The sequence below is a fragment of the Serinus canaria genome, chromosome 28 (genome assembly GCF_022539315.1).
Source record: "Serinus canaria isolate serCan28SL12 chromosome 28, serCan2020, whole genome shotgun sequence".
Lineage (NCBI taxonomy): Eukaryota > Metazoa > Chordata > Aves > Passeriformes > Fringillidae > Serinus > Serinus canaria.
This window is the reverse complement of record NC_066341.1, coordinates 5255090-5278951: the sequence shown is the minus strand read 5'-3', so window position 1 is coordinate 5278951 and position 23862 is coordinate 5255090. Positions and strand designations below refer to the sequence as shown.

General features: G+C 45.6%; 1 protein-coding gene and 1 long non-coding RNA gene across 3 annotated transcripts in view; one reads left to right on the top strand and one right to left on the bottom strand.

Moving 5' to 3' along the window:
* The window catches only part of RANBP3 (RAN binding protein 3), a 58062-nt gene extending 51532 nt beyond the window's left edge, over positions 1-6530 (bottom strand). Inside the window, exon 1 of one of the 2 annotated variants that reach the window (XM_018921707.3) lies at positions 6389-6530. In XM_018921707.3, the coding sequence (XP_018777252.1) occupies positions 6389-6410 (22 nt within the window). In that variant the 5' untranslated portion in view covers positions 6411-6530. The remainder of the gene's footprint in view (positions 1-6388) is intronic. The other variant, XM_018921709.3, reaches the window with a different exon arrangement.
* Positions 1-23862, top strand: part of LOC127060946 (uncharacterized) — a 340458-nt gene that overhangs the window by 90165 nt on the left and 226431 nt on the right. The gene's annotated exons all lie outside the window — the stretch shown is intronic.

Here is a 23862-nt window from a genome sequence, read left to right as displayed (position 1 = left end):
AACTCTGATGTCACCGACAAAGAACAAGAGCAAGTGACACGTGCTGAAGAAGCTCCACCATACAATCAACAGCCAGCAGAAGAAACACGTTACATTCTTTTTACTGATGATTCTTGTTGCATTGTAGGGATGAAACAAAAGCGGAAAGCAGCTGGATGGAACCCAACACAACAGGCTGCAGAAGCTGCTGAAGGAAAAGGTGAATCAAGTCAACTTGCTGAACTCAAAGCTGTTCCACTGACCTGGACATTGCTGAAAGTTGAGAAGTGGCCAAAGCTCCAGCCTCTACACTGGATGGTAACCAATGCTCTGTGGGGTTGGCTGGAAAGGTGGAAAAAGGCTAATTGGCAGCATAGGCGGAAACCAATTTGGGTGGCTGAAGAGTAGAAAGACATTGCTACCAGGGCAGAGAAACTACCAGTGAAAATCAGTCATATAGATGCCCATATCCCAAGAGTAGAGCTAATGAGGAACACCAAAACAATCAGCAGATAGACCAGGCTGCAAAGATAAGAGGTGTTAAAGACAGACTTAGATTGGCAGCACAAGGGGGAGTTGTTCTTAGCTCAATGGGCTCATGATGCCTCAGGTCATCAGGGCAGAGATGCCACCTATAAGTGGGCATGAGACTGAGGGGTGATTTAACCATGGACAGTATTCCTCAGGTTATCCATGACTGTGAGACGTGTGCTGGCATCAAGCAGGCCAAGCAAGTGAAGCCCCTATGGTATGGTGGACGGCAGTCCAAGTACAAGTATGGGGAGGCCTGGCAGATGGACTACATCCCACTACCCCAGACACGCCAAGGCAAGCGCTACGTGCTCGCAATGATAGAAGCCACCACAAGATGGCGGTGGTGCAAACCTACCCTGTGTCTCACGCTACTGCCTTTAACACCGTCCTGGGCCTTGAAGAGCACTTCCTTTGGAGGCATGGTACCCCTGAGAAGATTTAAGTCAAACAACGGAACTCATTTCAACAATAGCCTTATAAACAACTGGGCTAGGGAACATGGCATTGAGAGGGTGTACCATATCCCCTACCATGCACCAACCACAGACAAAGCGGAGAGGTACAATGGACTGTTAAAAACCACCTTGAAAGCAGTGGTTGTGGGATCTTTCAAAAACTGGGAGCAGCATCTAGCAAAGGCCACCTCGTTAGTTAACACTGGAGGCTTCATTAACCAAGCAGGCCCTGCCCAGTCTAAACCCCTGCCCCTGCATACAGTAGAGAAAATCCCACTGGCACATGTCAGAGGTTTATTAGGAAAGACCGTTTGGATCAATTCTGCCTTGAGTACAGACAAACTCATTTGTGGGATTATCTTTGCTCAGGGACCAAGTTACACATGGCAGATAACACAGAAAGATGGAACAACATGACACGTTACTCAGGGAGATCTGATTGTTGGGTGAGAACGATATGTAAATACCACTGTCTGCTGAATGTCATTGTCATTGTCTGTATATAGCTATATACTGTGTATATGTGTATATAAATGTATGCGTGTGTTGAGTCAGAATATACACTAGCGCTGGTAGTAAGCTGACAGTATGGGGATAAGGGGTGAAACGTCCTGAGGTAACATTATGATGCCTGTATCCCTATTAGTCGGCTTAGCCCCAAAATAAATTCTGCACCATTAGGACTGGTTCCAAGAGTGAAGGGGGGAAAGAAGAAACACAGAGTTTGTTATCAGAAATTGCACTTGCTCCCCCACATCCTTCTCCCAGACTATGTTGTTTGCAGCACGGACAGAGCTTTCCTTTGCTTTCAGCTAGTTTTTAGCTCGCTGAGCAGACAAGTTCCCTGGACTGTGGTTTTTCTTTTTCCTGTAACTATTTCAACCTGCTCTGGACTGAACCCCCAAGTTCGCACCTGTGGCCTACCAGGCCAAGCCTGGACCACGGCATTTCCAGTGCCGGAGGGACTGATAAGAGACTGAGTGAGCCGAGCTACAGCCCACAGAGGGACTTTCTGAGTTTGTCACCTCTTCAGAGCAGCAAGAGGTTTTATTGTTTAATATTGTTCATTTTTTGTGCTGGTGAGTGCTTTGCCTGTGAAAATAAATAAGGTTTTTTCTACTTTTCTCCAAGGAAATATTTTCATGAACCAGTTGGGGGAGGGGCCGCTTGAATCTGCTTTCTAGAGGAACCCCTTCAGAGGTTTTCTCCCAAATTTGCCCTAAACCAGAACAACAGGGCATCCCAAAAAGGCTACCACGGGACAGAGCACTGTCCAAACACTTCTTGAACTCAGGCTTGGTGCTGTGACCACGGCCATAAGAAGCCTTATGCGCTCAGCCTCCTTCTGGGTGGAAAACCTTTTCCTGGTATCCAACCTAAACCTCCCCTGACTCAGCTTCATGCTGTTTCTTCAAGCTCGCTCATTGTAATGAGAGTGTACAGACTGATATCTGCCTCTCATGAGAAGGCTGAAGACTGCATTGAGGTCTCCCCTCAGTATCCTCCAGGCTGAACAAACCAAATGCCCTCAGCAGCTCCTCCTACAGCTTCCCTTCTTGTGGGACCCTTCCCCATCCTTGTTGCCCTTCTTTGGACACTTCTCTACTAGCTTAATGTCTTTTTTATACTGTGGTGCCCAAAACTGCCCCCAGAACTCAAGCTGAGGCTGCCCCAGTGCAGAGCAGAGACACACAATCCCCTCCCTCATCCAGTTGGCCTGATGCCCCTAAGGACATGGTTAGCCATCCTGGCTCCAAGGCACTGCTGACTCAGATCAAACTTGCCATTCACCAGAACTCCCAGGTCCCTTCCTTCACTACTGCTCTCTAGCCTCTAATTAATTTAAGGCAGTTACATACAGTAAACATGTTATGATTGTGAACTGTATGCTCAGCAATTTCATAAAGCCAAGCAAGTTGCAGACACCCCCTGAAAGGAAAATGTGAATACATCCATCAAATTTTAGCCCTGAGAAAAATTTGTATCACTTTGCAGCCATTGAAAAGATTAATTTATTCCTCACACAAGGGGGAGCCTGTTGTCTTAAAAATGCAGCTTCAGCAGTAAGTTATAGACAAGGAAATGACTAGTTGTGTTTTAGCCAAAAGTTAATGAGAAAAGCATTCTGGTTCCCATAAATATACTAGGGAAACAGGAAGGTGCTAGTTCTCTTTGGTATTCTAGGTGGATTGTCTTAATACTAACACTTCACACATGTGGCAGTGAAGTACCGAAGACTCCAAAAAAAGTTCTAAGAACATTCAGTAACTACTTTATACATTAGTACCAATAACAATTGTGCTTACCAATCTAAACCCCTGCTTTTCAGTAATCACCCTCACAATGACAGTCCCCAAAACCTTTATTACAATGTCACTAAATCTTTGCAGCAAAGTCAATCAAACTTCAGACAGCTAGGGAGAAGCTACTCTCTCTTCCTCTTCATTAGCTCCACACTTATCAACTCATCTCCCACCATGACAGGCAATGCCAAGACCAGGATCTGTTCCTAGGAAACTTCACACTACAAACTTCTTCAGAAAGTAGCACTTGGACTATATCATCTTTTAGCCCCCTTCCAGGCAGTAGAGGACCCCCTTAAACTAACAACCTTCCCTTGTCAAGATACAGTTGGTCATCACTCCAATATAAAGAGGTGGGGAGCAGTTTCACCAACTCACTAGAAACAAAGCAAAGGCAAGTGGATGAAAAATATTGAGGAACAATAAGAATGAAAAAAAAAATGAAGTAATTATTAGAGGGAATGCTTGTAGCTTTGAAGAAATGCATCAGAAAGATCATCCATAAAAATAGTTCGAAATTGCAAAGGACATTGGTAGAATGGTTACTTGGAGGCAGTAATGACAGCTCAGCAGTGATTTAAGACATTAAATAGTTTAAGACAGACCTCAGAACCTACAAGGTAAAGATACCTAATATACTGTTGGAAACAGAAACACCAATCAATTAATTTAAAGATGGGTGTCATGGCAAAAGTTACAGGTTAAAAGAGCTTTATATCAGTAAGATGAGAGGACACAAGCCACATAAATCTCAGCTCAACTTTTCAAGGCCAAGAAAAGGTTTGTTGTAGTAATCAAACAGGTAAAAAATCTTGAGTTTCATCTGCATGAACAGACATTAAAAGCTGCCTGTCCACTGGACTGTTTAAACACACCAAACAAAAACAGTCTGCAAGAATGACTGAAACCTCATTCTAGGTACTTGTGTCGACTATGTGTCAAAGAATAATTAGCTTCACACCTAAGAACAAAGTATGATTGAGACAGCAATGTTGTACAGATCAATCAAGATTCAGGAACGTTAAGAACTTCGTTGTAATCACACTTTTTTGTGAACATGAACATTAAGCTATCAAATGCTATAAACAATAGAAGACCAATATGAAGCAGAAAGTCAAAGAACTATTGGTACCAAAATATTTACTTCACATATTTAGATGAAAATACCTGAGCACAATGAAGTAAAGGATTCACCTAAACAATGGAAACATAAAACTAACCAATGTGCTTAAGCATGAGGATAAAACAGCCACCTGAGAAGATCCTTGCCATGACAGAAACTGCAAATGAGCCAAGTAGAAAGACTACAGAATTCTCTGATTTTCAGCAGAAAGATGCGAATTCCGGGAAGTGCACGTATTTCCACTGTTATACAAAGAACATACACCTCAAAAATGGCACTGAAAGGAACAAAACTAGCAACTGTCAATAATATTAGAAAGAGGAGATGACAGTTCCAAAGCAAGCTTATCTTACTTCATCTGAGGAAAGATTGTATCACATTCTTATTGCAAGAAGAAATAGAACAGCAACAGATGAAGGTGACAACTCTGGAAAGACAGGTGAGTATAAACTAAAGAGATTTACAGGAGAGATAAGTCCCTGGAGGCAGGAAAGGATCATAAGGATGAGATCACACTCCCCCTTGCCATCCCAGACAGTCTACGAGACCCTGCAGAAAAAGAGAAGTAGAGATAGAAACACACAACAAGTCATCATCAAAAGATGTAATAAATATTGGTAAACTGTTGAGCTTAATGTTCTCCAGCAGAAAGGGGAGGTAAAGTGAGGGGCTTGCATGACTTAAGATAGCTACTGCCAAGCTTCTGGTTGTTCCAAGAGAACAAAAGAACCCATTAAAATTTATTATAAGGGTCATTATAATGGCAGTACATAAATTAAGTACTAAAGTTAAGTTTCTCACAAATGGTCATTACAGATTTGGCTACTACTATTCTTGAAACCACTTATCACGCCTCCTCAGGCGGTGACAACTCACCTTGAGTCTGGGAGCCAACAGCTCAAGCCAATGCTACATCACAGGATTTGTTAACTTAAGTGTAATTATATTTTTAGCTGTTTGGAGGCTTCATCTTCAAAGGCTGCACCTACAATATTTATTTGCTTCCTGTTGTTTAACATTAATATCAGAACAGTAATTACTACTGACACAGAGTTCCAAAGTAAGAAACAGTCCTGAAAGAAGGGGCCTCACATACACTTTCATTCACCTCCCTCTGGGCACTTCTTTTCCTCTTCCATTAGCTGAGAGGAATGATGAGAGACAACAGAGACAGCCAGGCAAACTGGCTTTTGCCAAAACACTGAGAGACATATGTCATTCCCAAAGGCAAAATATAGATACCCACTGCCACTTAAAACACTACTGTACACACCTTGGGGCAGAATATCCAAATAACTGCAGAATTGCAGCCCAGGTTCTTCTAATGCTCTTCGGAAAAAAATGAAGCCACTTTACTAGCCCACCTCTGATGTTTACAGCTCAAAAAAATACAATGCATCTATTACGATACCCTGCCTTGTTTTTACATAGGCCTTCAATCAATCCCTGAACTAAAGAAAGGATTAACACGAGTATAAGCAAAAGAAAGATTTACAGTAGTACGAAAGCTGCGGACAATAACTCCAAAAAGCAACTGCACAAGGCGGGGCACAAAGAGGCTCAGAGCCGGGGCCAAGACACAGAGCTCGCTACCGTGCTCCAGGGGCCGTGCCCAGCGCCGGGCCCGCTGTCCGCATCCAGCGAGCACCGGCCCCGGGGCCCCGACTCCGGGAGTCGCCGCATCGCGAGCCCAGAGCCACCAACCCGCGGGAGGCACCTAAGGACGAAGGCCCCAGCCTGGCTTCGTCCGTCCGCGCCTCGCGGATAGCGCGGTGGCCCGGCCAAGGCGCTCCCTTTGTCCGGCCGCTCGCCCCATTGGGACCGGGACGGCCGCGGGGAGGTGGCGCTACCGGACCGGACCCTGAACGCGGATCGCAGAGCCGGGCCGGGCCGGGCCGGGCCGGGCTAGGCTAGGCTAGGCTAGGCTAGGCTAGGCTCACGGAAGCGTAGGGCCGCTGTAGGCCAGAGCAGCAACGCCTGCAACTCCCACCTACCTTCGTTCGCCAGGTCCGCCATTTTACTTCCTCAGCCGCACCCACAGTGCATCGCGCGGCCGGACGACACCGCTCACGGCGGACTCCGCGCGACGCGCACGCCCCGATATGGGGCCGCTCCGGGACGGCGCTGCGCGTGCGCGGAGGGTGGGGCCGGCGCTAGGGGACTTTGGGGCTCAGCGGGCTTTCGGGCTAGGTCCTTGTTGGTTCTGCAGCTTCCTACGTGTGGTCTGCGCAGCTTCCCCGTGGGCCGACTCATTATGGGGCCCCCGCTGGCCCGATCGCTCCCTGTGGCCTGCGCACCGTGTGTGCCGCGGCGGCCGCGGTGGTCGGAGCGGGGCCAATTGCCCGCGCGTCTCCGTCCCGTGCGCGGCCTTGCCCTCTGCGCCTCTTCCCGTGGCTGCGAAGCCCAGGCGAGCAGGCCCTGAGCTGCTGCTGGTGTCACGTCCTGCGCTCAGCAGCAGCTGGCACAGGGGGTAGAAACTGAGCAATTAAAGATTCTCGTCTTACCCCTAGTTATTGCTTCGAGGTTCATTTAACAACAGCATGCACAGTGCCTTTCGTTTCACTACATCACAAGCTATCACACTAGCCTAAGGCAGAATCCACGGGCCAGGCTCCTGATTCCATTTGTAAGTACCATGCATTGAAACCATCTAGTTTGCCCGCTAGGAGAATCGTCCATCAGGAATATAACAGCAAAACTGACAAAACTTGTTACAAATAAACTAATAGCACTAATTCAAAGAAAATAAATTTAAAAAGTATCATCAGAGAATGGTTTGGGTTCCAAGGAACCTTAAAGCCCATCTCATTACCCTCATTTCCATAGACAGGGACACCTTTCTCTAGACCAGGTAGCTCCACGCCACATCCAACCTGGCCTGGAACACCCAGGGATGGGTCAACCACATCTCTGGGCAAGCTGTGCCAGGGCTTCACTGGTCTACCAGCCAAGAATTTCTTGGCAATATCCCATCTAACCCTGCCCTCTTGCAGTGGGAAGCCATTCGCCCTTGTCCTGTCATTCTAGACTCCTGTCCAAAGTCTCTCCAGCTTTCTTGAAGCCCCTATAGGTACTGGACCAGGCTCTAAGGTCTCTCCACAGCCTTCTCTTCTCCAGGCTAAGCACCCCCAGCTCTCCCAGCCTGTCCCCAGAGCAGAGGGGCTCCAGCCCTTGGAGCATCTCTGTGGCCTCCTCTGGACTTGCTTCAGCAGCTCCTCATCCTCCTGTTGTTGTTTCCCAGGGCTGGAAGCAGCTCCTCAGATGGGATCTCACCTGATTGGGGAAGAGGGCAGAATCCCCTGCTGCCCATGCTGGGCAATGAGCCCAGCACAGGGTGGGTTTCTGTGTGCCAGTGCCTGTGGTCAGGGCACGTTGAGCTTCTTATCCACCTGCACTCACAAGTCCTTCTCCCCAGGTCTTTTCTCAATCCTTTCTCCCCTCAGCCTGTGTTTGTTCTTGGGATTGCCCTGACACATGTGCAGGAGTTGCACTTGGCCTTGTAGAAGTTCGGAAGTTCCATCTCTCCAGCCTGTCCAGGTCTTTTTGGATGCTATCCCTTCCTTCCAGCATGTTGACCACACCACACAGAATACCTATTTTTAAATACAAAATACCTATCTGTAAGTAAATGTCCATCTTCAAGATATTATGGAATATTTCTGTAGATCAGGCAATATTCTTTGGAGTTTTATGATTGCTAGTGCAAGCTGCGATATCAGTTGAATTTGCAAGACAGTGGGCACAGGAAATCCACGTGTTTTATAAAGCGTGTTAGGGACAAATTCTTACCACACTTGCTAGACAGGCCATCTAGTTCAACTGGACACCCAGCTGTATCTGGTACTCATGACTAAGAGAGGAATGTCTGGGGACATGATAATCAATGGTCATGTTCGTTGTAACAACCATGAAATTGTGGCATTCAAGGTTCTGAGAGGAGTGACAAAGATAAATGGCAGATTGCAGCCCCTTCAAGAGAATGACTTTGGGTTATTCAAGTGAAATGAGATTCTGTGAGTTAGCTCTGAAGGACAAAGGAGCTCAAAAGAGCTGGCAGTTTGTTAAGGACTTCCTCCAAGCACAAGAACAGTCTGTCCCAGCAATCACAGGAGTAAGTAAATGTGTTGGGAGACAAACTTGGTAAACATAGAACTTGTGAATGAGCCCAAAAATCTATACATGGGGATGGAAACAAGGACAGACTAATGAAGTGGAACATAGGAATACTTCTTCAGTGTGCAGAGATGGTAGAGGAAACCCAAAGGTCAACTAGAGTTGATACTGCCAAGGGACTTCAAAAGCTTTCCTGGTCTTACTTTCCACCAAGGAAGTCCTTTCTTTCCACCAAGTCAGTTGCACCAAGCTCAGGTCTCTGAGCTTTGAGACAGGATTCAGAGACAAGATCAAGTCAAAAATCTCTTGAGAACTCTCAGCCCACCTGAGTTCATGGGATCCAGTGGGCTGTGTGGCAGGGGACTGAAAGCTGGCTGATGTTACTGAACAGACACTTTCCATCAGCTTTGAAAGGTCCTGGAGATCAGTGAAGACCACGTCTGCGTTCCAGGGGCACTTTAAGCAGCAGGAGGCTCTGTTTAACCTCTCACTCTCCAGCTACCAAGGCAGAAGAAAAATACCATTAAGAGTCTTGCTTTTCACCTGAGATGGGTCCTGTCGTGCTTCCCTGGCTTAAATAAACTTACCACTAGTCAATAAGCTACATGGTCCTGAACAAGTCATTCTGTTTTCCCTGAGGGTAGAGCTCCAGCCATGGAATCCACAGATATCTGGGGCTGCAGTGTCACCGACATAGTTTATGAAAAATCCTTTACTTAGGATTTTTCCTCTCCTGAGAACTGAGAGTCCTCGGAACAAATTGTAAACAATTCTTATCTGCTGCTGTGGAATGCAACGGGGAGAAATCTGTGATTGGCCCTGTCAGACTGTTTGCAATTAAGAGCCTATCACAATTCACCTGTTCGGCCCGTCTCGGGGTGAGAAGACTTCAGTTTACACATTCTTTTCTATTCTGAGCATAGCCTTGGTAGTGAAATCTCTAGCTTCATTCTTTTAGTATAGTTTTTATATCTTATATATCATATCATAATAAATCAAGCCTTCTGATGCATGGAGTCAACTGTCTCGTCTCTTCCCTCATCCTGGGACCCCAGAAAACCATTGAAACACTGCAGCATTTTTCATTTGATCCCAGATGACTTAAAGCTGATTTTAGCATATCCTCTGATCATGACCTGAGACTTTGAATAGCTTTGAAAGATTTTTTTATTTTATGTATGTCCACTGGGAGCTTACAGGGCTGGACATTAGTGCTGGAAGCTGCATGATGTCTGCATGGCAGCCTGAGTCTGTGTGTGGTTCTAGACTTTGTGTGTGCCTTTTCCCTGGAGAACATTTGGTGCAGACAATTTGCAGAGAATGTAGCCAAAAGAATTAGCATGTTTCTATTCACACAAGAACTGTAATTTTCAGGGATATACAGCATGGCTGACTTAGCTCCAGTCTTTATGTATTTAAGTTCCTTTCCCAAAGCAGACAGTTCCTACAAACTGAGCCAAACACTAGTATTGAAAAGTGAGAGTCAGAGTAATTACTTATTATGTGTCTAAAAAACAACAATTACTTAAGTACTTATTCTGATACAAATATCCATTACAAAAAAATTCATTTTAGAACATTAAAACCTATTAAACCTAAAAGAAACTGTGAACATGCTTTTATAATGAAAATGTTGGGCAACTTTAATTATAGGAATTGCTGTCCTGTGCTTCTCTAATGAATGTGTGGTACTAGCATAGTGAGTGATGTGACCTATTTAAGGGGAGTGTTTTAGAAATAATGTACCTCAGAAAGTTGCATACACTGAAGAACCAGCAGGTCACAGTGTGTTCTCTATTCATGTTCTAATTAGAGCCCATACTTCTCAGAATCATTAGCATAAGAGAGGAAAATTAACAGTTTTATCCTAACAGTGTTGGGAGGTTTCTGATTGTGATTTAATTTACTTTCAAGTAAATCTGTAGTAATACCAGGATAAATGTGATTCTAACAATTTATTATTTCAATAAAAAGTAAACTCCACCTACACCAACTTCACAGTTCTTGTGACTTTTAGAAATTAATTACAAGAGTTATCTGTACCCTATGAGCTTGTCAACTTGCTGATATAACTAGAATCTATTTTGGGTGCATGCCATTAAGATACTATAAATGCCATACTTTCTGATTAGTACTATTGTTAGGTCAGTATTTCTAAGGGGACATGGCCTAAAAGTCACTATGACTTTGACAAATTAAATATTTTTCCATAGCTGAGCGCTCAAAAAAAAAAAAAAAAAAATTAAAAAAAAAAAAAAAAACAACCCCAAACCCCACCAAAAAACTCCCCACCACACAAAAAACTGAACAAAAGAAAAACAAATGAACAAACAACAAACAAACACAAAAACCCCACAGAGGCAAAAAGCCACCACATCACAAAGAAAACCCCAGCCAAAACAAACCCACTGTATTTGAAGGCTTTCTACTTCTGCGAGTGTCATTTGGAAGGACTCAGACTCTTGAGCATTCACAGTTGTTCCATAGCATGACAGTGATATTTTGATCCATCATAAGCATTCATCAGCAAAAAAAGAAACAGATGCTCTGAGTGAAGACAGCACCACAGGTAATTGCTGTCTCATTTCTAGCTTTATCACTCTATCGGTGTCCTGGACAAGAAGGCACTTTGTAGATGCTCACACCATGTAGGTCAGTTAATATACTATCTTGTCTGCTTCTGGTAGCAGACCTGGGTCAAGGAAAGTTGTACCTGAGGACTCCAGAGGTCCATTCTACCAACATCTCCTTGATTTTCAGCAGTACAGTTATTCTTATTATTTGGGAAATATATCCAGGACTCTGTGTAAGTTAGGTTCTGCTGGAGTTGATTCAGTTGAAACCTATTTTTTAACTTGTTTCTGAACTGATGAACTATTTCTCAGATAATTCATTCCTTACAGCATGGGAGAGGTGGCAAGGGCAAGCAACCTTAAGAGGAATAGGGCTTCCTTTTTCAACAGCAGCGTGGATTTATGTCACACTCAACTAACCAATGTCACATGCTTTCCCAGTTGCCATACCATTTCTGTGGGTCTTACAGATCCACTTCTGAATATTTTGTTAAGGTCCTGCTCTCTCTTGTGGCAGCTCACACCTCCTGTGACATCATGACCCTGAGTCAGAAACTGCTAAATTAAAGCTACTGGATGACTGAACAGTGGCCAAGCCATGTATTTTCAAGCACATGTTTGCTGGAAATTACAATAAATAAAATATGTCTGTTAACCCGCTTTCAGGCAATATGCAATGTGAAGCCAGTAGTTCATCCCTGGAAACTAATAGTTGCATGTAATCCTCACCCAAAATTAATCAGGGTGGCGTTGCCATGCACCCCATGTCTGAGGGTCTTTAACAACATGACAGTGATGTTGGTTACCACCATTGTTTTCAGAGGTTCTAACTCAGCAGAGAGTTTATTATGAAGCATTTGTTTCCTCCTTTGTGAGGACTAAATCATAAATTTTTATCTGTGGAAAGAGAGCCATCAATCTTCCTCCAACTGTAAGGAAAGACATCATCTCATGACAGTTTTGAGGAACGAACCAGCTACACAGCCTAGACCTTGTCTTTACTCTGGCATCTAGTGCAGTTTCAGAACGTTTTCACATTGTTATCAAATTCAGTTTCCTTCTAGTGTCCTCATCTGCAAGGATTTACAATAATTTCAATGTGAAAATTCACGAGGTAAAATATTTGCTAAAGTGAAATGATCAATATGTCCTATGAGTTGATTCATGGGTGAAGCTACTCACATGCTCAGCACACTCTAGAACTCAATCTGGCTTTATAAAAATAAGGGGATATTTGGGGGCTTACTCAGCTTTCCAGGAACTGTATGCAATTTCAACTGCAGATCTTATAATAGCATGGGCCAAGGCACCACTGACAAAAGGGAAGTTTTTTTCTGTTAAACCCTTTGTATGTAACCAAGAGCCAAGCTGAGTGAAACTTCAAAATTCCAATGATGTCCCGCTGGCACACAGCTCTGCTCATCCAGGCATCACTTAAAGGCTGCTCAGAAAAGCAGACTGGTGTCCTTAGGCCATGGCATAGCCGTCCTCCCTGGCTGTGGTGGGATCTCCAGCACCCACTAGATGGTGATCTGGGATAGCAAGAAGGAAGCTTATGAGGCCCTAAGAGCAAAGGATTGTTCGACATGAGGAACCGAAGGGATTTGTCAAAACACAAGAATTAGGGGCATAGGGCTAAAAACACTACAAGAGGATCATTAAATCGACCTTCCTGATGTTTTTTCTCAGGGGAAGCAAGCTGGGTTTTTACAAGTTGTGGCTTGCTTCTAGTAAAGTGCATCTGTGCAAGGTCAACTAAGTCCACTCACAAATACAAAGAAATGCCTTAGAAGCATTCATAGTCTAAGGGTCACTTCTCTAATTAACTTGCAATGTCAGTGCTGCTCCTGAGCTGTGACTCTCCAGGCACACTGGCCCAGGACTCTAGAGCCTGAAAGCATGAGCAAGGCTGTCACTAATTAGGGCTATTCAGGGTCTGAACTAACAAGCTGAGAAATCTCTCTCACCACCCTGCATTGCTGGGAAACCCTGGCAGTTTGAGCCTTTTCTTGGCACAACCTAAGAGCTGAAATACAAACAGCATCTTCCTCTGCAGACATCACAGTGTGCAAGAAAAAGGGGACCTGCACTCCCATTCCCTGGCAGGACTTGGGAGCATTTTTTTTTTTTTGCTAGGACTTTGTTTTCTTCAAGTGATTTCCCAAGCTGCTGGAACAGTACTGGTATATCGACTGAGGTGGTATATTCACTGAGGTGATGAATCTCTATCCTTGGAGAGTTTCATATTTAACTGGATCAAGTTCGACTGAGTAACCTGATCTAACTTTGCAGACAGCTTTGTTTCAAGTAGGAACTTAAAGTACAAAGTGTCTTGCCCTACCTATACCTTTCTATGATTTTGTGATATATTTGATTTCTTTCACTCTAAAAAGATTCTTTGAAAAGAGCTGTGCAAGTAGAAGGGGAAGAGGAGATGGACAGTTATAACTGCAACTCCTTGTCCATCTAAATAGGATCAAAGCGCAAAAACACGTGAGAGCACATATTTGTGGTGTCTGATCTTAGTGCATGCACATAGCCCCAGCCTCCAGAGACTGGCAGATTATATTTACTGGAACATTCTTCCTTCTGAATATAACCACTAGATGGGGAAGCAAGCACTTGATTTTTCACAATTTCTTACTGAAAAATTGTACTTCCATTTTAGCTATGCTTATACAATTCACTGTGTTCTCTCCTCTCTGTTTAGCATCTCTGACTGGGTACCTGCTTGAGTACCTTGTGTTGTAGCACCCAACCTCAGGACTTCGGCCTGTCGACATTTAAAGAAGGCTCTACACAAGACCACAGAAGACCCTTAATCTGGAGGTGTATAGTCATAGAATCACAGACAGGTTAGAGTTAGTAGGGACCTTAAACCCCATTTCATTCCATCCCATGCCACAGGCAGAGAGTTTCCATTAGACCAGGTTTCTCCAAGCCCTGTCCCACTTGGACCTGAATGCTTCCAGAGATGGGGCAGCCACAAATTCTCTGGGCAACTTGTGCAAGGGCCTCATTACTCTCACATGAAAGAATTCCTCCTAATGACTCAGCATTCTCTAAATCTCTCCTTTTTTAGTTTAAAACCATTCTCCCTTGTCCTATCACTATCTGCCTGTGTAAAAAAATCTTTCCCTCTTCTTACAATCTCCCTTTAGGCACTGAAAGGCTTCAGTTGAGCTCACCCCAGGGACTTCTCTTTTGAGAAGGTTATGAGGCAGCCAGTTTATTTCAACTTGAGCTGGTGCCTCCGAAGAAGGACCCTGAACAGCACAACTCTTGGGCTTTTATCTGCTCACAATCTGTTCACCTGACCTTCTCAGGCTCCTCACATGCTCTGTACATTCCTCTTGGTCCAATGGCAATTTATGGTCTGGAATCTTCTAACACCTCATTGGATTATTTCTTCTTGGCCTCATGAGCAGACCATTAACTGCTCTTCTCTTCCATCTTGGGGTAACCTTGGGCCCTCCAGGGTCCCAGCTCTTATCTGAAGATCTCCAGATCTATGTCTCCTCCTCTGCTCAGCTGTTTATGTTCATGGAGTTCATTTACAGCTCACCTCAAAGTCAAGCTTTGAGCAGGGCCTACTCATGCTAAACTGTAAGCAAGTTACAATTAAACTTCAACCTACACAAATAATTTCTAATATTCTACAAGTAAATTTTACCTCTCAACAGACCACATACCTCTGGCTGTGGACTCCAGCCAGTTTCTTAGCCACCTATCCTGGTTTCAGATGGCACAGGGTTAATTTTTTGCAGTAGCCAAGAGAGAGTGTGACTAAGGTCCAGATGTTACTTGACACAAAAGGGACATTTTCTCAGTCTTGTCCAGGAAGAAGGGGTTCCTTCCAGCCAAGAAAACATGGTGGACAGAATGGTCTGGTATGGGGTTTTTTGGGGTGGGGGGGGGGGGGGTCCAAGTAAATGAAATTTAAAAAGGGCAGGAGATCTTTCTCTTTTACAATGCCTTTATTAGAAGTGATCAGCTCAGTCAGAAAGGTTTGACAAGTTCCTCATGCCCCTACCACCTCTCCCAGGAGCAGCTAACAGAACTAGAAAAGAACAGCTCTTTTCATATTGAAGCAGAAATTGTAGTCCCATTCTAACAACAACAGCAGCAACATCCTACTGCTCAACTCTTCAGGTTTGTCGTCCAGGGTCCTGGCTCCAACTGACATCTATGGTGAGAGGCACAAAGGTTTTTCAGGGTCTCTGCCAGCTCTGAACCCCACCCCTGATGTCCAGACATCACTTCAATCTCTTAATTCCGTATTGGCTAATTGTTTTAGGGGTTCCTTCTTGGGTTTGGTGGGGGTCCTGCCTCATTGCATTCTGGGTCCAAGGTACTTTGCATGTCCTCTGATGTCTCCCCCTCTCACCATCCAAGCTGAACCATCTACCTGGCCCAGGCAGGGTGGTACTGATACAAAAAAGGGAATTCTCAGCAACAGGGAGTTGACGACCTAACATTTGCGTGTCAATCTCGTCTTTTCACCGTCAGGGTGCCATCTCCCCGGAAAAAGCAGGGCTATGCCCAGCAGCTGCCCCTGCAGGACACAGTGACTCTGGCCGGTCCCCACTCCTGGGACCACCCGTGCCACCCCCGCGGGCACCCTCCCCGCCGCACCCCCCCCCTCCCCCGGTCCTGCCGGGACCCGTGCTCGAGGGGGGAGCGCTCCACTGCTCCCGGGTCACCAGGCAGCGGTGGGATGGCTCAGGGCACTATTAAGAACAGGTAATTAGAAGGAAACTGTTAACAGGAGATTACAACATGAAATTATTAACAATAAATAGATAGAACTCTAACTTGGCAGCCATTGGTTTAAGTTCTGAACTCTGCAACTTTTTTAAAAAAATGGGCAGCTTTTTTTATTCATAACATAAATAATTTATTTTTCTTGTACCTGTTGTAAATTATCAAATCGGCAGCCAAATTTATAAAAAAAGTTTATAAATTTATTAGATCGACAACCAAAAATAGAATATTATAAAACTGCTACAGCCAAGACAGCTTCAACCCCGGACTTTGACTCTGGGTGAACCTGGGTCAGACCGACATAGTGTCAGTGTCTCCCCCGAGCGTCACACCAACTGCTCCAGGTATCCAGCTTATATACAGGTTATTCTGCCTAGGGCAGAAATGACCTAAGATTTCTGTAAGTCCCTACATATGTATAACGAGGACTATACTGATTCAGTCCTGTAGAAAAGTCAGTCCATAGGTTTGGATGGCTGTCTGAATTCCTCAAAATGGTGTTCTTTTCAGTTGTAGCCAAGACGTTGCCATTCCTCGATGTAATCTCTTCCAGATGCCGTCCTGTGAATGTTCTGGACATTCCTGGGAAATGGTCGATGATTGCCCGGGAAGGACTCATTCATTCATTAACAGCCATGATTTTATCTGGGCGTGTCCGGGAAATCTTTTGAATAGAGAGGAAAGCCCTGCTTCTGGCCATGGGGGTCAGAGGCACGGTTGGATCTTTATGATTTTTATACAGTTACAAAGCATGAATTATCTCTATCATATATTACACCTTCAAACAATCAATACCTTGTTCTCTTCAATCTTTACCTTCATTATGTTTTTAAAGATCCTTCAGCAGCCTGGAACAAAACAAAAGCAGTTGAGGCCTGTCTTAGCTTCAATCTAGTACTTGAAAAATACCATCAACTACAATTTGGAAAATTGGGATTACAGACTCTGGACATTTAAAATTGTGGTGCATATTGTTATAAATGATCAGCCAGAAATCCAAATTAATAAATGCGAAATAATTTTTTTTCGTGACCAAAGTACGGTCCTCAGAAACCACAGTCAAAGGGACAGCGTCAAGCCCGGGATTGGCGCTGGGTGAACCCTGATCTATCTCTATCGCATCGGAGGATCTCCCTCCATTTCCAGCTGGGCTATTTTATACAGTTTTTTACGCGTGAGGCAGAGGTGCCCCGATTTCTTTTGTAACCCCGCATATGTATGAAAGTTTCTTTCACTGTGCAGGGCTGGACAATTGCTGTTTCCTGAGTAGTGGCAGGCACTGATCATGTCAGGGGAAGTCAAGTATTCAGATGTATGTTCCTTGAGGACTTCAGTTATCTTGATTGATGATATCTACCAAGTGATGATCACCCTTGGGTGTTCTCTGATGGCTCTGGAGGAAGCCACGTTCTTTTATTAGTAAACGAGGCATTGTTCTCCTGCTGCCACCAGGAGTTTCATAATTCCAGTGTAGTCATCTGTCTCCCAGTTGCTTGTGGTCAGAGGCTCCTTTGATGTTAGAATCTTTTTACAATTTTTATTTTATACATTCTCCCCTTAAGCATGAATTAATTTATAACATATATTACGATATTAAGGAGGAAATAAAAGTTTTGGGGTTTGGTTGTCATGTGCCTCATGATCAGTGTCTGTCCCAAAGGGTGTTGCTAGTTTGGGTTATCCAGTGTGACTTTTGCCACAAGTTTGTGATTAGGCAGTTACAATATTTTCTTGGGAAATCACTGAGTATTGAATTCCATCTTTTATTCTAAATGGCATCTTTTTAGACTTGAGATGTCAGAGAAACATCTGAAGCAAGGAGAACATGAGGCACACAAATGAAGCCATCTGACTAAGAATGGGGATCTGCATATTCAGCTATGGCTCCATCTCAGGAACACTGTTTCTTCTTCTGGCCATGCTGAGCAGGGCACTCACTACACTTTTGTCAACAAGGGCACTAGACCTATGTTAGCCATGAACTAGAGCAACTCTGACCCCTCTCAGGACCCTCCCTGAGCAGCTGCAATTCAGCAGGCTTCCCTTGTGTTTCCCATGCTTTTCCAGTATGAATTCAAACACACTCTTCCTTGGTTAACACCATGGCAGGCTTAGCCTCTGGGGGCATTAGGCATGGACACAGCAGCTTTCTGCTCAGCCAAAGTGGACAGGCTATGCACCTGCTCTCACACCAGGAAGCATGAAGGGTCAGGGTGCTGGAAATGCTGAGGTCAGGGTGTGGGGGAAGATCCCAAGGTACCAGCATGCCCACCCTAATTTCTCAAATCAATTTTCTTTATGGCCACTGGAGAACGCAAGTGCAGAGAGCCCAGATAACTTTTCAGAAGTCTACCTTGACACTGCTCTTGCCACCACTTACACCAGTGCAGTATATGGTAGAGATAATTCATGCTATATATGTGTATAAAATATTGTAAAATCCAAGTTATGTCTTTGACCACCCTGGCTGGGAGCAGAGTCTTATTTCTATTTAATTAGTTCCTGGACAACGTTAAGATAATATCAAGTCTGTTAACGTATGAATGAAACCTTCCTGGGCCATGATTGCTGACTTCCCTGGAATGTCTAAGCTACTCACGAGGACCTGCACCTGGGAAGATTGCATCTACCAAACTCAAGCACCGGGTGGGCGCCAGTCTGCTACATGTGAGTGCAGGCTCTTCCGAAAGAGTTCAGACAACCATCCAGACACCTGGACTGACTTTTGTATATTTCTGCACATGTGACGGGACACAAAGGAACATTCAGTCATTTCTGCCTCAGGCAGAATAAACCGTATATAAGCTAGCTGCATGAAGCAGCCGGGGTGAACCACTGGGGAGACGCTGACACTTTGTCGGTCGGATCTCGGTTCATCCAGCGCCGACACCCGGGGTTGACGCTGCCTTGGCTGTGGGTTTTTCGAAATTCTATTTTTGTTAACGATCTAATAAATCTTTGTTAAATTTTATTATAAATTTGGCTGCCAATTTGATCATTTATAAAAACCAGCACATCTTATCTTCAGGAAGATTACACAGTAGGCACTGTGCAAGAGATGTCATGCTGGAGATGCAATGGGGGGATATCAGCATGTCGGAGCTGTACAGGAAAGGAATATGGTTGGTAATGAAAATCCTGCAGTGATACAGACAAGCAACAACACCAGCCTCACTGACAAATTGGGACCAGCTCCTGCTCCCTGCCTCTAAAACTTTACTCTGCGGCCAAGCAGAGGCATAGCAGCAACATACCACCTGGAATAATGCAGCACCTTGCACCACTCAGAGTAGGTGGCTGTCACCGACATAGTTTATGAGAAATCCTTTACTTAGGAATTTTCCTTTCCTGAGAGCTGAGAAGCCTCAGGAACAACGGTAAACAATTCTTATCTGCTGCTGTGGAATGCCACAGGAAAATCTCTGATTGGCCCCGTCGGACAGTTTCCAGTTGAGAGCCTATCACAATTCACCTGTTCGGCCCGTCTCGGGCTGAGAAGACTTCAGTTTACACATTCTTTTCTATTCTTAGCTTAGCTTTGTAGTGAAATCCTTCTCTTTATTCTTTTAGTATAGTTTTTATATCTTATATATCATATCATAATAAATCAAGCCTTCTGATGCATGGAGTCAACTGTCTTGTCAATTCCCTCCTCCTGGGACCTCAGAAAACCGCTGTAATAAATGGTGACCTCCGAGTGACAAAAGGAGCACCACCACGAAAGGTGAACACTGAGGACAGAACTGACAGATGGTGCCTCGAGTGAAGAAATCACCACAATTGGACCCTGAGTGAAGAAGAATTCTTCATTTGGTAAGCCCAGGGGAGCATTGCTACATTTGGGTGAACCCCGAGTGTTTAGCATTGATGGTCACCTACACCAGGGACCACAGGAGTGGCTTCTAGCCAGGAGCTGAAGAACTGACGATCCTGAAATTGGGCAGAGTTCACAGCCGAGGCTGGCCACAGAGAGAACCTTTTGGAAAGTCTCCGAGACAAGATGTCCGGGTGTCTTCGCGGCACAGAGCAGCCTGCTGAAGCCCAGAGCACACTGTCGCAAGGTACTGTTTACACTGCCCTTCCTGAAAATGCTGCCCTTCGTGTGAGGCAGATTCGGATGTGGACAAGGGTGCCTACGGAGACAGAGGTTCCATTCTCTCCCTTAGAGGAGAAAATTATTGGCCTCTGGCGAAAATGGGGTGATGAGGACAGCATTCCTATGCTAACGACACATTTCTATGAGTTTTTCCGGTGGGCAAAACACCATGGCTTTTTCTCTGATGTGCTGTATGCCTTTGACTCATATGTTTGGGAATGCATGGAATTCATTATCAGAGATCTTTTTTACCGGGGACTCGGTTTCCCTCGAATTTACCCGCATTTCAGAACTCTCTTCCCAGTTTTGAACTGGAAAGCTTTAGCATATCAGTGGATTGCAAATGCACGGGGTTTGTCTCCCTTCTCGCTGGAGCTGGAAAAAGGCAAGCCTGTCCAAATCCGCTGCCTGGAAATCTCCAGCCCCCCCGAATCGGGGTGGGGGGGCGCCGCTTTGCCCGCGGCAGAAGAGAAGTTTTTTTCTGCGACCTTGGAGCAGGCGCCAGTGGAACTGCCTCCCCCCCCCGCTGCCCTCAGGGGGGAGGTGGGTTGGCTCTATCACCTGAACCAGGGCCAAGGGCCCCGCCCCTGCCTGCCCCACAGGAGGGGCCGGGACCTGCAGCCCCTCCCGCGGGCCCGCCCCGGCGGGGGTCGGTCGCGCGCTGTCCGCGCCGGTCCCTCCCGCGCCCGACCCTTCAGCAGGGCCCGTGCGGGTTTCGACCGCGGCGGCCGCACCCCTGCCACCCACCGCAGCTAGTGCGCCGGGGGAGGGAGCGGAAATTGAGAGTCTCCCAGCGGAACCATCATTGGACCCGACCGCGGCTGCCACCGCGGCGCCGGCGATCAGCCGGGACCCTCCCCCGAGCTTTTCGGGCTGTCCCGAGGCTGCCCCTGCGAGGGGAGCTGGGACGGGGGAAGGGGACTCAGGCTTGCCCCTCCGTGGGGGGGGTGTGGCTAGGCAGCTGATCGCAGGCTCAGGCCGCCTGCTTGCTTTCAATCTCGGTGTTTTTCGCGGGCTGACCCGGGTCTGGTTCGGGATTTCCCGCTGGGGGTTGGAATGCCTGACTCCCCCTGCGCGCCCTTGCGGCGTGGGGGAGGGGGTTCCTGAGCCGTCTGCCTCCGGTCCCCAGCCCGCAGGGGGTGGTACCGAGGGGCGGAAAGAGGGAACACCTTCTGCATTTGCGATGCAGAGGCAGGAGACACAGTGCAAAGTGAGCATTGCTCATCTGCTGTGGGGACAAAGCACCCCCAGATATGGGGTGTTGTTCCCTGGGAAAGCTTTTCTTCCCCAGCTGCTGGTCTGCACCAGTTCAGCGGGGCTGAAGCGTTCGGTCGCTCATGCTGCCCAGATATCGGCAGCTGTGTGCCGGATTGAGAGAACACAGAGCCCGCTCCGTGAACCAGGTCTGAGCCATTTGGCTCGGATCCCTGGGCCTGGGCCTCCCGGCCAGTGCCTGTTGGGTTTGGGGGCTTTCTTCCTTCCACCTGGACCTGGCCCACCATTCTGTGAGCCGGGTTTGGGGTCCCTGTTCCCTCCACGGGGGCCGGGGCCCCCGCAAACGGTGGCTGGTGGACCAGCCTGTTTGGGGCCTCAGTGGGCCATTGTCTGCTACTGCTCTTTCAAAAAAAAAAAAAAAAAAATTAAAATTAAATAAAAAAGGTTGAAAGAGCTAGCAGCTCAAAGGTTTTTGCAAGACTGTTTCAGGACCAAAAGGGACTTTTCAGCACTGTCAAAGAAGAACATCTTCAGTTGGACTTTTTCCTGAAACTCAGCTGTTTGGACTTGAACTTTCAGCACTGTCAAAGAAGAACATCTTCAGTTTGGACTTTTTCCTGAAACTCAGCTGTTTGGACTTGAAGCAATGAACTTTCCTTGGACTGTTTTTGCATTTTCTTCTATTTTAAGATTGTTTTGGTGATGTGATGGGAATTTGGTGCTTTGCAGGTGAAGGGTTTCCCTGATGGTTCCACACCAGCATTTGAGTGCATTTCTTTTTAATTTACTATAATAAGAAGGGTGAGATGTCACCGACATAGTTTATGAAAAATCCTTTACTTAGGAATTTTTCTTTCCTGAGAGCTGAGAAGCCTCAGGAACAACGGTAAACAATTCTTATCTGCTGCTGTGGAATGCCACGGGAAAATCTCTGATTGGCCCCGTCGGACAGTTTCCAGTTGAGAGCCTATCACAATTCACCTGTTCGGCCCGTCTCGGGCTGAGAAGACATCAGTTTACACATTCTTTTCTATTCTTAGCTTAGCTTTGTAGTGAAATCCTTCTCTTTATTCTTTTAGTATAGTTTTTATATCTTATATATCATATCATAATAAATCAAGCCTTCTGATGCATGGAGTCAACTGTCTTGTCAATTCCCTCCTCCTGGGACCTCAGAAAACCGCTGTAATAGGTGGCGCCAAATATTCCTGGCCAATTTATACCCTGTATTCCTGTACTGGAAACTTAAGAAACCAGCAATGCTGAATTTGCCTCCTCTGCCAGAAAACAGAACATTACAGGGAGCTGAACCCTCCAGCAGGGCCCGTGCGGGTTTCGACCGCGGCGGCCGCGGCAGCCGCAGGGTCCACCCTGCAACTTGCCCTTGAAGAGGGATCTGCCAGTGTAAGCAGACGGGTCATTGCATGGAATACCCTCAGCACCAAAAGCCCCTTAGCTCCACTGAAGCTTCCAAAAGGCTCTAAAAGATGGAATAGGCTTCCCTAAGGCAGAAGCTGCAGAGTTAGACAGCACAGCTTTTTGCATTCCTGTCTGGGACTAAGAGTGGGGGGAATGTTTGTAACCATAATGACTGATTCTCCAGCAAAAATACCTTGATCTCTGCAGTTTAGTAAATATCACAAATACCCACATTGTTACATGCTTTGCATATCCGTGCTCATAGCAGCCATATTCCTTGCTCCCATTGCCACACATGGATGGGGGTCACTTCCCATGCTGGATGTGAACCATGGTCTGTTTCCTTCTGCATCATGTTTGCTGGGTGCCAGCTCAGATTAAAGGAAAGTGGGTTACCTTTTTTCCAAGCTAAGTGCTCATATGCAAACTAGAAAGGAGAAAGTGCTGGGGGGGGACAAGAGAAATTTTCAGATGTGAGATTTATGCGGAGGAGGCAATTGTCTCTGTACAACAAAAAGTTTCCTGAAACATGAAAACATGAATTTTGATGTAAACAAAACCCAAAGGAAACACTTTTGCTGCTCATTTTTAATTAAAAAAAAAAAAGCTTTCAGGACTTTTAAAGTTTGATGTAAACACACTCAAAATGTACTATCAGCCTCCTTTCTCAGCTTTGCTAAACAACTGTACACAGACTTTCATAGCATCAGTGTACAAATCCAGTATCAGTATCCAGCAGTCAAACTTTTCATGTTTTAAAGAAGATTTTCTATAAAGATTATTCTAATTATTGTTGCTATTCTGCTGATGAGATCCATCAGCTTCCAGCAGATCAGAGCCACAACAAGTGTGTTTATGACAGCTGGCCCATGCTACTGATACTTGTATATTTGTAGAGCCAGAAAGGAAATATTTCAAGTGGAAAATTAGGCATCTAAGATCCAGGGCAGCTGTGGACCTTCCTCAGGTATTGTACTCTGCAAAGCAGCATTACTGACTGCCTTGTACCTCACTGACCTAAAATAATTAGAAATACAAACCTGAATTGAGCCATTCCTTCCTTGCTAATAGTGTGATCCTGAAGGAGGTAGGAAGGCTGCAAATGATATGGCTGTAAGAGTGAAGGCAGGCTATGAAAAGTGCAGAGTAACGTGGCAGATTCACTGGCTTTCACCTACAGTCAGTTCTGTGGAAACTGGTTCCTCCAAATTGACAAAGAAGCAATTGTGTGTAAAATCTCACTATGAGAAGCCAGTGTTCACAAAGGAGACAGAGGAGTCCTGCAACT